The sequence below is a fragment of the Callithrix jacchus genome, chromosome 6, assembly GCF_049354715.1.
Source record: "Callithrix jacchus isolate 240 chromosome 6, calJac240_pri, whole genome shotgun sequence".
NCBI lineage: Eukaryota > Metazoa > Chordata > Mammalia > Primates > Cebidae > Callithrix > Callithrix jacchus.
In genome coordinates, this window is record NC_133507.1 from 60247986 (window position 1) to 60260109 (window position 12124).

Here is a 12124-nt window from a genome sequence, read left to right on the forward strand (position 1 = left end):
CATCCTCACTTTTAGTTTTTCTTAGGACTTCCCTCATTAGTGGGTTTAAACTTTTGAGGCTTTACTCCATATAAATATATTTTACTGGTTCCTTTTAAGTTTCAGTAGAGAGGTCAAATCATGGTGTAGAAATGGTATGGAGCTGTATTTGGTATTGAGTCTGATAAATTTATTCTTTGTGCTATTATGTGTTGAATATCTGCTAAGATGTTATTTATGACCTTTGTCCTCAGACTGTGGTAAGGGAGATTATAGAAGGCAAGAGACAATTAAGCAAGACAGTTATAAGGGTCTTGGAAATGGCACAGATAAAATTCTATGGAGGTTCAGAGAATAGAAATTTCTTTAGTTGGAGGATTCAAGTAGGACTTCATACAAAATAATTCTGATGGATCTATAATCTTCACAGACTGGAGGCCTATACTCACATGGTTTGTTATTTGCTCACCTTTTGTGTTAAATGGATTTGAGACTTGCAAAAACTCATCAGTGAGTTGAACATTGGTTTGAACAATGGTGTTTCAGACCTTGAAAAGTAGGTTTTCATGAATTTTCCTCCCAAGTCAGAAGGTAGTGTATAAAGCCAGGGATTCAAAAGAAAAGTTAAATGAAATGCTTATGTACTTTATAGTTTTCACAGCATCTAAAAATTCCTAATCACCAATTTTCCTGTATTCCATTGAAAACATAAAATTCTGTGATGAGTTGAGGTTAAACTGTCAATTGCTGCTGGCTTGCTGTTGCCTTGTGAGATCCCTGGGAGAGAGTTTCGGTTTACCCCTGTGAAAAGGGAAGCAGTGCTTACCTATCTCTCCAGGACTGCTCAATGCATAGTGGAAAGTTTGCAAAGAATTAAGTATTTACCATCACCTTTAGTTTACTTAGTGTGTGCTGGTTTCATTGGGTATAGTTCATTTGAGGGAAAATAATAACACCCAAACATGTTATTAAACACGTAAAGTTCAAAGTAACCATAGCTATGTAAGCTGTATTACAATGTTCTGGCGATTCTTTCATAGAAAGATAAATTTTATTGTTGAATCTGCAGTTGGAAGAATATTAGAAACATAAGAAACAATGTTCTTTTTTTTTGTTTTTTTTTTTTGACAGAGCCTTGCTCTGTCGCCAGGCTGGAGTGCAGTGGCACAATCGTGGCTCACTGCAACCTCCGCCTCCCAGGTTTAAGCGATTCTCCTGTCTCAGCCTCTTGAGTAGCTGGGACTACAGGTACGCACCACCACACCCAGCTAATTTTTGTATTTTTAGTAGAGATGGGGTTTCACCATGTTGGCCAGGATGGTCTCAATCTCCAGACCTTGTGATCCTCCTGCCTCGGCCTCCCAGAGTGCTGGGATTACAGGCGTGAGCCACTGTGCCTGGCCCAGAATGTTCCTTTGACACAGATACTTACCTTCTAGTCAGCAGTGTGCATCCTGTACTTTGTTGTCAAATCCACCAGTTGCTACACAGAAATATTTCTATACTAACTATGCAGGAGAAGACTCTGTATTATTTAGCTTTCAGTATTAATTTTGTCATAGTTGTTACTATAAACCTACTATTGGATCCAAAATCATTTCCTCTGAGTCTAGGTTTTAAAAGGGATCATGAATTACATTCACAGGCCCATTTCCCACATGTTTTCCTTCTAGCCACCAGGCCTCCTGGTATGTGCCACTCAGATGAATTTCAGTGTCAAGAAGATGGTGACTGCATCCCGAAGTTCTGGGAGTGTGATGGGCATCCGGACTGCCTCTCTGGATCTGATGAACACAATGCCTGTGTCCCCAAGACTTGCCCTTCGTCATATTTCCTCTGTGATAACGGAAACTGCATCCACAGGGCGTGGCTCTGTGATCGGGACAATGACTGCGGGGATATGAGTGATGAGAAAGACTGCCCTACACAGCCCTTTCGCTGTCCTAGTTGGCAATGGCAGTGTCTTGGCCATAACATCTGTGTGAATCTGAGTGTAGTATGTGATGGCACCTTTGACTGCCCCAATGGGACAGATGAGTCCCCACTTTGCAGTAAGTTTCCTGACCACAGTTTACTGACCATAAACTCATTCTGAACAGTAGCTTGGTGTGCATCACCATTTTCAGTCACTGTGTAGATTTTTAGGAAGGGATTTCAGTTCCTCTATGAGTTCACATTTGTGTAGGGGGTAACCATAATTGAATTAAAATACATCACCATTGGATAATTTTCTGATTAAATTCTTTGCACTTGGTTATGTGTTTTTACTTCTTTTTATGTCTTTGTTTAAAAAAATAAGACTAAATTGAGGGAATTAGAGTGTCAAATTAAATTTGGTTCTCTTGGTAATGTGCTCATTAATTTTTCTATCTTTAATATTTTCTAATTTCAATCAGAACTTGTAACAAAAAAAAATTAAGTCCAGGGATTTGTGTTGCTGTGATTAAAATGCTGTGATTGGCATGTGGTCCTAATTACTGTCATTTCTTTCTTTCCCCTTTAATCAATGCTCACTCTCAGATGAACCCCAGCCAGGTATGATTGTGAAGTATTTCAGATTCTTATCGTATGTGTTGCATTTGTTCTGAAAATGTCCTGATTATATTAACTTACTTCCCTTTCTAATGCATGTTCTGTCTTATGACTCTTGCAAATATGTTAGAGTACACATGTGAATTGTCTTAGAATGACTTTAGGCATTTTCATTTTGGCTCTGAAAGTAAGGCATGATGGTGTGTTAGTGGATCTGTGTACTCTAATGTTTCAATGACCTTTCCCCTTTATTCACTTCATAGATTTTCTAGTCTTTTCTCTTAAATTTCTGTATGGATAGAAGAATTCAGAGGAAGAAAATGAGAAACAATTTTAAGTCTCTTTGCATGCTCTATTAATGACACTTCTTCCCTGATGTCTACAATATTTTCCCAAGGACTCTCAATTATATAAATGGAGTTATACTATCAGGCTGTAGTGAAGAAGGCAATTGTATTCCAATGGATAGGAAGGATGGTAAATCCTCAGGCAAATCAGAGCAAACCCTTAATAGCCTGCAGAGCTCATCCAAGTGAATGCTGAACTTAGTTCTTGTCTGGGCATCATATTGAAGGTGGCATGATACTGCATGATAACTATTGTATAAGAATGAATTAAAGAAGCATAGATTCTTGATTTTCTTTTTTCATTATTTTCTTTCTTTTTTCTAGACCAGAACAGCTGCTCAGATTTCAATGGTGGTTGTACTCACGAGTGTGTTCAAGAGCCCTTTGGGGCTAAATGCCTATGTCCATCGGGATTTGTACTTGCCAATGATTCTAAGACCTGTGAAGATGTAGATGAATGTGATATTCCAGGCTCTTGTAGCCAGCAGTGTTACAATATGAGAGGTTCCTTCCGGTGCTCATGTGATACAGGCTACCTGTTAGAAAGTGATGGGAGGACTTGCAAAGCCGCAGGTAATTGCTGAACTAACCCTAGCCAGTTTATCAGCATATCCTAGAGCTTAAAATCAAATGGCACATGTAGGCATTTGACAATGCTGTTTAGGAGTTAGATCAACTTGAATCCTGGAAATATTATGCAATCTCTTTAAACCTCTATTTTTTGAAAGGATTAAATGAGGTAACATACATTAAAATCTTGGTGTATTTTGGAAAATAGAGGTTAAGAATATACAAGTAGATTTTTAAAAGTATTTAAGATAATAACAAATGGTTTTTATATTACTTAAAATGGCTTCTATATTATATTTAAGCATCTTTATATAATGCTTAATTAATTGAATTCAACCAATATTAATTCAATTTCTGCTATAAGAAAATGATTTTTTTACTATGTATTAGGATATTGATTTGATTGCTTTCAAAGTGATCAAGTAAAGGAAGCTAAAAGAAAAATAGAAAGTTTCTTTCTTTGATAATTAAAAGTCTGGATGTCGGACAGTCCAGGGCATGGGGCTGCTCTGTTTTCCTCATCATGTAACTTACATCAAGGGTTCTAATTCTTCAGGTTTTGCTTTCTCTTAGAAAGTAGAAAGGGAAAGAGAAAGTGGAAGGCAAACAGCTTCCTTTTTAGAATGTGACCTGAAATTTGGTTCATCATTTTCTACTCACATCCTATTGGTCAGAACTTAGTCGTGTGGTCACTCCAAACTTGAGGGGAGAGAGAGACCTCTCTGGTCAGTCTGTGCCAAGCTAAAACTTGGCATACTTTATTACTAAAAAGAAGAAGAGGACAGAGAGAAATAGAGTTGGGAGAAATAGAACTTTCTTCTGTAGCTGAGGGCCTCAGAAAACAAATATTTAAGACATGCTTCCTGCTGTCCAGAAGCCTACAATCTATTAAATAGTAAGGAATATAAACAAAGTACAAAAATAAATACAGTAAAAGGAAGAATGTAAGCATAGTTTACTTTAGACTCATATTTAGAAACACATTTAAATATAATACAAGAAAGAGTACTCATGAAAATCAGCTAACTATTAAGGTTAAGAATGAAGTGATTAAAAGCATTCCCCTGACTTACTGTAGTTTGGAATTACACCTTCTTTCTGTTACCAAAAGATTGAATCGAATATTTTAAAGAGTTATTTTATGTTTTCTCCCAGTATAATTGACATTTTTGCATTTTTTTTTTCTTGTACAGCATCTGAAAGTCTGCTGTTACTTGTAGCAAGTCAGAACAGAATTATTGCTGACAATGTCACCTCCCAGGTCCACAATATGTATTCATTGGTCGAGAATGGTTCTTACATTGTAGCTATTGATTTTGATTCAATTAGTGGTCGTATCTTTTGGTCTGATGCAACTCAGGGTAAAACCTGGAGTGCATTTCAAAATGGAACGGACAGAAGAGTAGTAAGTACATTTCTGTTGACCTTTGGCCTGGCTAGTTTCCCTGTCTTGGGTCTGTTTGCTGTTATTCACCAGTGAAAGGAGGCCCTACCTCCTCTGGGTAGCTTTCATGGTACCTTCTGGGCCATGTCACACCCAAGATGCCTACATGTTCATAACTATGAATTTATGGCTGTTTTAGATAGGAGGGTGGCTCTGAAGGCAGATGCATGATTCGGAATTCCAGGTCATGTGATGCAGATAATTCACAATATCTCTGAGGTTCCTTTTGCGGTCTTTTCTAGTGGATGAGAGTAGACAAAGTTAAGAGGTTGCATTTCTTAGCTTTAATTTAGTTATATTTCTCAATCCATCTCCAAGTATTTCAGTTTCTCGGCTCCTGATAGTTATGTTGCCTCTGCCTCTTCCAACTTTATTTTATAATTGTTGGTGCTTAATTAATAGAGATATTATTCTTTGCATGCAAGTACTATGAAGTTTCATAATGTTGCCGACTAAGCAAATGGAGAGAGCTTTTGATTAGTTGCAAGCACTTTTGAAACGAAAATCAAATGATGCACTAACCCAACAATGCAATTATTTTAGATTCAGTGCAACAAAATCTTGTATACTTTTCTCAGAAAACCCTACTGTTGATTTGGTGGTTAGCTACATGGGAAGATAAAATTTTCTAATCTCCACAAGTAATTATAGGCTAAGTTAGATGGTTCAATCTAGATTTTTATATGATATCCATGTTTGCCTTCGTTTATTTGCTCTACAATTCACTCTTTGCTCACTTTTGTCTTTAGGTATTTGACAGTAGCATTGTCTTGACTGAAACTATTGCAGTAGATTGGGTAGGTCGTAATATTTACTGGACAGACTATGCTCTGGAAACAATTGAAGTCTCTAAAATTGATGGGAGCCACAGAACTGTGCTGATTAGTAAAAACCTAACAAATCCAAGAGGACTAGCATTAGATCCCAGAATGAAGTAAGACTTTTTTTTTCCATTATGTTGCCTTGACATGGTTATGACGAGGGAAAAACAATAACATGATGTCGATATGCATGTTGCTGATGCACAAAATTTAAAACGATCCCTTGTTTAAACATGGCGTCCAACTGGGTTTTGCCATCTCTCATTTATTTGAATTAGCTTCTTCATAAAGTACATAAGAGCAATTGTTTGTTCACTTTAAGATAACATTGATTTATTAGCTTGGCAATACAATTTTTGTAATGTCATATAATTAAAAGTTTCTAATGACTGCATGCAGTCATAGTCCATAGAGGGGCCAGTTTGCTGTAACTTTGATAACTCATGATTATACAGCAAAAAAGCTAGTTTTTTCTGCTTCAGTTTTATGTTGTTTATTAGAGCTCCCTTTTAAGTCATATATGAGAGGTAGTTTTTGCCTGCTGGTCCTAAAGGGAAGAAAGAGAAATTCTCCCATGAATTTACTTAGATTTTATAACTTTCATTCTTTTCCGCAGGATGGTAAATTAGGCAAGTTATCTTCAATGTGATGTTGACCTCCTAGATATTGTGAAGTATTACACACCTGTGAAATTTATGATGAATCCCTGATAAAGAATAAATTCATTTCCTTATCTTAAAACATGACAGGGTAGACAAACAAGGATAGATGGATTTTTGTAGATCAACTATTTGTGGATTGTATACAAATATGAATTGTCAGTGGGACAACATTATGTACTACACGTTTTATGAACACTATGAAAATACCCGGACGGCTTGGGATTGCGTTATAATGACAGTTTTACTTTGTGACACTTAGAGGAAATAATAAACTCTGTGCATCTATTCTGAACCAGAGGTGATTTATTTTAAGCAGGGCATAAACAGGATGTTGTGTTATTTAAAATGATAGTACTTTTCATATTTAAATATGTCCCCTCCAATTGGTAACTCATTTCTTTTCACAGTGAGCATCTACTGTTCTGGTCTGACTGGGGCCACCACCCCCGCATTGAGCGAGCCAGCATGGATGGCAGCATGCGCAGCGTCATCGTCCAGGACAAGATCTTCTGGCCCTGTGGCTTAACTATTGACTACCCCAACAGACTGCTCTACTTCATGGACTCATATCTTGATTACATAGATTTTTGTGATTATAATGGACACCATCGAAGACAGGTGATAGCCAGTGATTTGGTAAGTTGGTGGTGAAGAAAACCAAATTAAAACTACAGTTGTGGATAGGTAGCAATCAGACAATTATCAAAAAAGCTAAGAAATTAATTTTCGTGTCATAGACATTATCAGGTCAATCCAGGAAATCCAAGCAATAGTGAGAAGCAATCTATCCCATATAACTAACAGGAAAATAAATATTTTCATTGCAGTTCATGGTCAGATTGTGCCATGTCCAGGAAGGATTTTTATAACTAGTGTGATTTAGTTGAGCTATAGATGTGAATCTGTTTCTTCTATATCTTTAAAAATTGTGTCAACTGGCCGGGCGCAGTGGCTCATGCCTGTAATCCCAGTACTTTGGGAGGCCGAGGTGAGTGGATCACCTGAGGTCAGGAGTTTGAGAACAGCCTGGCCAACATGGTGAAACCCTGTCTCTACTAAAAATACAAAAATTGCCGGGCATGGTATTGCATAGTCCCAGCAATTCGGGAGGCTGAGACAGGAGAATCACTAGAACCCAGAAGGCAGAGGTTGCAGTGAGCCGAGATTGTGCCACTGCACTCCAGCCTAGGCTAGAGAGCAAGACTCCATCTCAAAAAAACAAAAAGAAGTGTCAAGCAAAAATTAATAACTTAACTTGGCTGGTTACATTGTCTGACCTTGTAATCCTAACACTTTGGGAGGCTGAGGTTGGTGGATTCCTTGAGCCCAGGAGTTCAAGACCAGCCTTGTTAACATGGCAAAACCCCATTTCTACAAAAAATTACAAGAATTAGCTGGGCATAGCGAGTGCCTGTAGTCCCAGATACTTGGGAGGCTGAGGTGGGAGGATCACCTGAGCTCAGGGAGATTGAAGCTGCAGTGAGCTGATTGTGCCACTGCACTCTAGCCTGGCTAACAGTGAGATCCTGTCTTCAAAAATAATTAACTAGATTTATATTTCTTGGTCAAATTATAGTCTGTTCCTTATGTAATATTTTTTATTCAGTAAATTCTATTGAATTTATTTTCACAAGTTAAATGGAAAAATACAGAAAATACATATTTTATCAAAGAGCTGTTATTGACCTCTATTAAAAATAGGAGTGCTTTTACACTGTTGGTGGGAGTATAGATTAGTTCAACCATTGTGGAAGACAGTATGGCAATTCCTCAAGGATCTAGAACCAGAAATACCATTTGATCCAGAAATCCCATTACTGGCCATATATCCAAAGAATTATAAATCATTCTGCTAAAAACACACATGTTTATTGAAGGACTGTTTACAACAGCAAAGACTTAGAACCAACCCAGATGACCATTAATGATAAACATGTACACAATGGAATACTATACAGCCATAAAAAGGAATGAGTTCATGTCCTTTGCGGGGACATGGATCAAGCTGGAAACATCATTTTCAGCAAACTAACACAGGAACAGAAAACCAAACACCAGATGTTCTCACTCATACCTGGGAGCTGAACAATGAGAACACATGGATACAGGGAGGGGAACATCACACACTGGGGCCTGTTGGGGGCTGGGGTCAAGGGGAGGGAGAGCATTAGGACAAATGCCTAATGCATGTGGGGGTTAAAACCTAGATGATGGGTTGATAGGTGCAGCAAATGGCATCTATCACATGTATACCTATGTAACAAACCTGCACATTCTGTACATGTATCCCAGAACTTAGTAATAAAAAAGAATAAAAGTGCCATTGTTTGTAGTTGCTGTGACTTGAAGGAAAGATGCACCTAAACTGTAATAGACTGATGTGAATCAGTGAGTGGCAGCATAAGACAGTGGAAATAGCAGGGACGAGGGTGCTGATAATGGAGTAGGGGCTGGGGTGTGGCAATGGGGAATGAGTCTCTTAACTCTCTAGTTCCATCTAACTTCTAACTAGTAGGCGATCCTGATACACCACCTTTGCTTTCTGTGCTTCAGTTTTGTCTTAATTTGTAAAATAGACGCCCAGTGTAATTATCAAGACAAATGACACGTGAATGTTAAAGGGTCTTGAATAGTTTAGTGCGGTATAGGAGGAGTTGTGTATTTTTTGCCATTCTTTGGCACAATGACTTCCTTCTGATTTTAGTAAATAATGACATGCTAAAGGAAATTGTCGTCTTAAGCAGATATCCTCTTTGATGTAGTACACCTTGGCTGTGACTTTTGGGTGAGGTCTCACTCTTCTCTTCTGCCTCACAGATTATACGGCATCCCTATGCCCTGACTCTCTTTGAAGACTCTGTGTACTGGACTGACCGGGCTACCCGTCGGGTTATGCAAGCCAACAAGTGGCATGGGGGGAACCAGTCAGTTGTAATGTACAATATTCAATGGCCCCTTGGGATTGTTGCGGTTCATCCTTTGAAGCAACCAAACTGTGAGTGGTACAGAGAAACATCCTGCCTGGAAGTAGCTTGGAAAAGACTGCCCCTGGGAATGCTAAATGCACACTGTTACAGACCCATTTCTTTGGGCAATACATTTTCCTTTTCTCTTTACAAAACACCCTACTCTCTGCTCTCCCCAGTCCTGACGTTGCCATTACTTTTATTTACCATGAAAAATTCAAACCATGGATATAACAACAGCACATCTGACTTGTATCATTTCAGCAATTGACTGCTACCTCTGTGACCCTCATGTGAGTCTGTTTCCTCAGCTGGCAAATAGAGTACAGATGAGATACTACCTTGGATCTTACCGCCACCGCTCTGTGATTGAAAGGAGCTTTCTTTTAGGACTAGTTTATTATGGTACCATTGCCTCATAGGTGCTCTGCTATAGCCAGCATGAGTCGTCCTAAAGTGCGTGGTATGGGTGGCCAGGTGATTGAAATATTCGGCTTCTGCACTGTTCTTTCTGGTGGGAAGGGGAGATAAGTCGCGTAATGGTCACTTAATCGTCTCTCCTCAAAACTTTCCAGCTGTTTCTCACATACTTCAGCGTGTGGCCTCAGTTACTTCCTGGCTCTCTTCTCCCGCTCACTGTTGCTACATTGGATTTCATTATGGTCCAGAAGCACAGCAGGACACTTCCTCTTCTCAGCTTCTGCCCCAGCTCTTTTCTCTGCCTGGAACTTCTGTCTTCTAGATCTCTGCATGAGTTGCTCCCCATGTCATTTAGGATTGTGCCTAAATGCCACTTTTTCAGAGGCCCTCATTGACCACTCTACCTAATATGGCCACCCCCTCATAATTCATTTGCTCTTTACCCTCATGTTCTGAAATATCACTCTTTCTCTCTCCCCCAACCCTCTCTCTCTGAGTTTAGTTCTGTTTCTCTTTGCTAGACTATATACTCCACTTTTAGAGCATCCCCAGTGCTTAGAATGATTGGTATACAGTGAATACCTACCATTTTTTTGGTGAATGAATGGACTAATAATCTATTAATAACATGGTATGTGTAATAGGAATATATAGAATCTAGGGAACATCCTGTGTGGGGGCCACACAGGATCCAAATTTTCAAGGTGCAGAGACACACAGAGATATAATCAATAGAAAAATAAAAGATTATTATCTAACCAAAAATCTGGAAGACTCTAGGTAAACATCAAGGTCACACATCAACACACAACTTTTGTTTAATGCAAAAGATCTCTTTTAGGTCAGGCAAGGAGACAGATTATTTGGCATCATATTTCTATTATGAGTTCCAGATTACTCAGTGCCAGTTTGCTGATAATCCAGTTATAGAGTGGCTTGATCTGTAACCTTGAGTAATTCTCTTGTGTTTCTTATGAATTCTAAGTTGAAAGCCTAATGCTAGGGAAGCTGAAAGCCTAAGTAGTTTAGGGAAAACAAAACAGCAGCGGTAACAACGTACTTAAGCACACCTCCCCCTGCCCCCAGTACACTGTTTTGATTTTAATGTGGAGGTTTTCCACTCACCAGTGCTTTCTTCTCTTTCTCATAGCCATGAATCCCTGTGCCTTTGCCCGCTGCAGCCATCTGTGCCTGCTTTCCTCACAGGGCCCTTATTTTTACTCCTGTGCTTGTCCTTCAGGATGGAGCCTTGCTTCTGATCTCATGAATTGCTTGAGAGGTATGGTATCGTCCTTTTGTGTGCTCTGAAGATGGAGCTGGTCATAGTTTGTGCCCAGCAGTGGAAACTAAACCCACTTGCGACTGAATGTGTGCAGTCCTTTGATTCCTTAGGTGTCTGCAGAATAATGTGTGTTGTATGGGGTGATGTCACTGAGTGCCTTGGTTGTAATATAGTTTCTGAATATGGAGCTCATGTTATCTGTGCATGTGATTGAACAATCAGTAACCTCATAATTTTCTCTCACCTGGGTACAGTTAGACTTTTCTGACAAGCCATGAGAATGGGAAGTTCTAAACTCTGCACCTAAGAAGTAGGTTCTCAACGTTTGTGTTCAATTTTTCATGTCCATTGTCTCTTTCTCCCTTTTTTTGGGTGGGGGTGGGTGGGTGGAGAAAGAGTCTTGCTCTGATGCCCAGGCTGTAGTGCAATGGTGCAATCGCAGCTTACTGTAGCCTCCACTTTCCGGGCCCAAGCAGTTCTCCCATCTCAGCCTCCTGAGTAGAGGAGACTACAGGCACATGCCACCACACCCAGCTAATTTTTGTATTTTTTTTTTTTTGTAGAGACAGGGTTTTGCCATGTTGCCCAGGCTGGTCTCCAAATCCTGGTCTCAGGTCGTCCGCCTGCCTCAGCTTTCCAAAGTGCTGGGATTATAGGTGTCAACCATTGTTCCTGGCTCCATTGTCTCATTTTTATTCTTATAACCAATACTCAATGCATGTTCTAGCCTGGGTCTCCTGACTCCAATTTCAGGACTGTTACTATTACCATCTGATTTTTTAAGAAGGAGAATTATCTCTGCATGACATATTATAAGTGACTATTTGAGCAATTAAATATTTTTCTCATCCTATTTTACTGGGTCGATTGAAGAGTATGTGGAGGATTATACTAAGTACTTAAGGGAGTAAGAAAAGAAGGAAAAGTTGCAGCCAGTTCACAAAAGAGATGTCTTCTGGAGTGTGTATTTGTGTATAGTCCACTTAAAAAATAATTCTTTATTGATTAAAAATGTAAGAAGTTACTCTAAACCCAGGATTCTTTCATTTCTCAGTGAAGAGGTGTGAATGAATATATTTGGATACTGATGGAAATTGCTGT

General features: G+C 39.1%; 1 protein-coding gene across 4 annotated transcripts in view; it reads left to right on the forward strand.

Annotated features, from left to right (window-relative positions):
• The window catches only part of LRP2 (LDL receptor related protein 2), a 216321-nt gene that overhangs the window by 102568 nt on the left and 101629 nt on the right, over positions 1-12124 (forward strand). For all 4 annotated transcript variants that reach the window (XM_035304603.3, XM_008998756.5, XM_078327446.1 and 1 more), the window contains exons 25-31: positions 1653-2030; positions 3183-3431; positions 4622-4833; positions 5622-5806; positions 6763-6991; positions 9173-9350; positions 10892-11020. In XM_035304603.3, the coding sequence (XP_035160494.3) occupies positions 1653-2030; positions 3183-3431; positions 4622-4833; positions 5622-5806; positions 6763-6991; positions 9173-9350; positions 10892-11020 (1560 nt within the window). The remainder of the gene's footprint in view (positions 1-1652; positions 2031-3182; positions 3432-4621; positions 4834-5621; positions 5807-6762; positions 6992-9172; positions 9351-10891; positions 11021-12124) is intronic.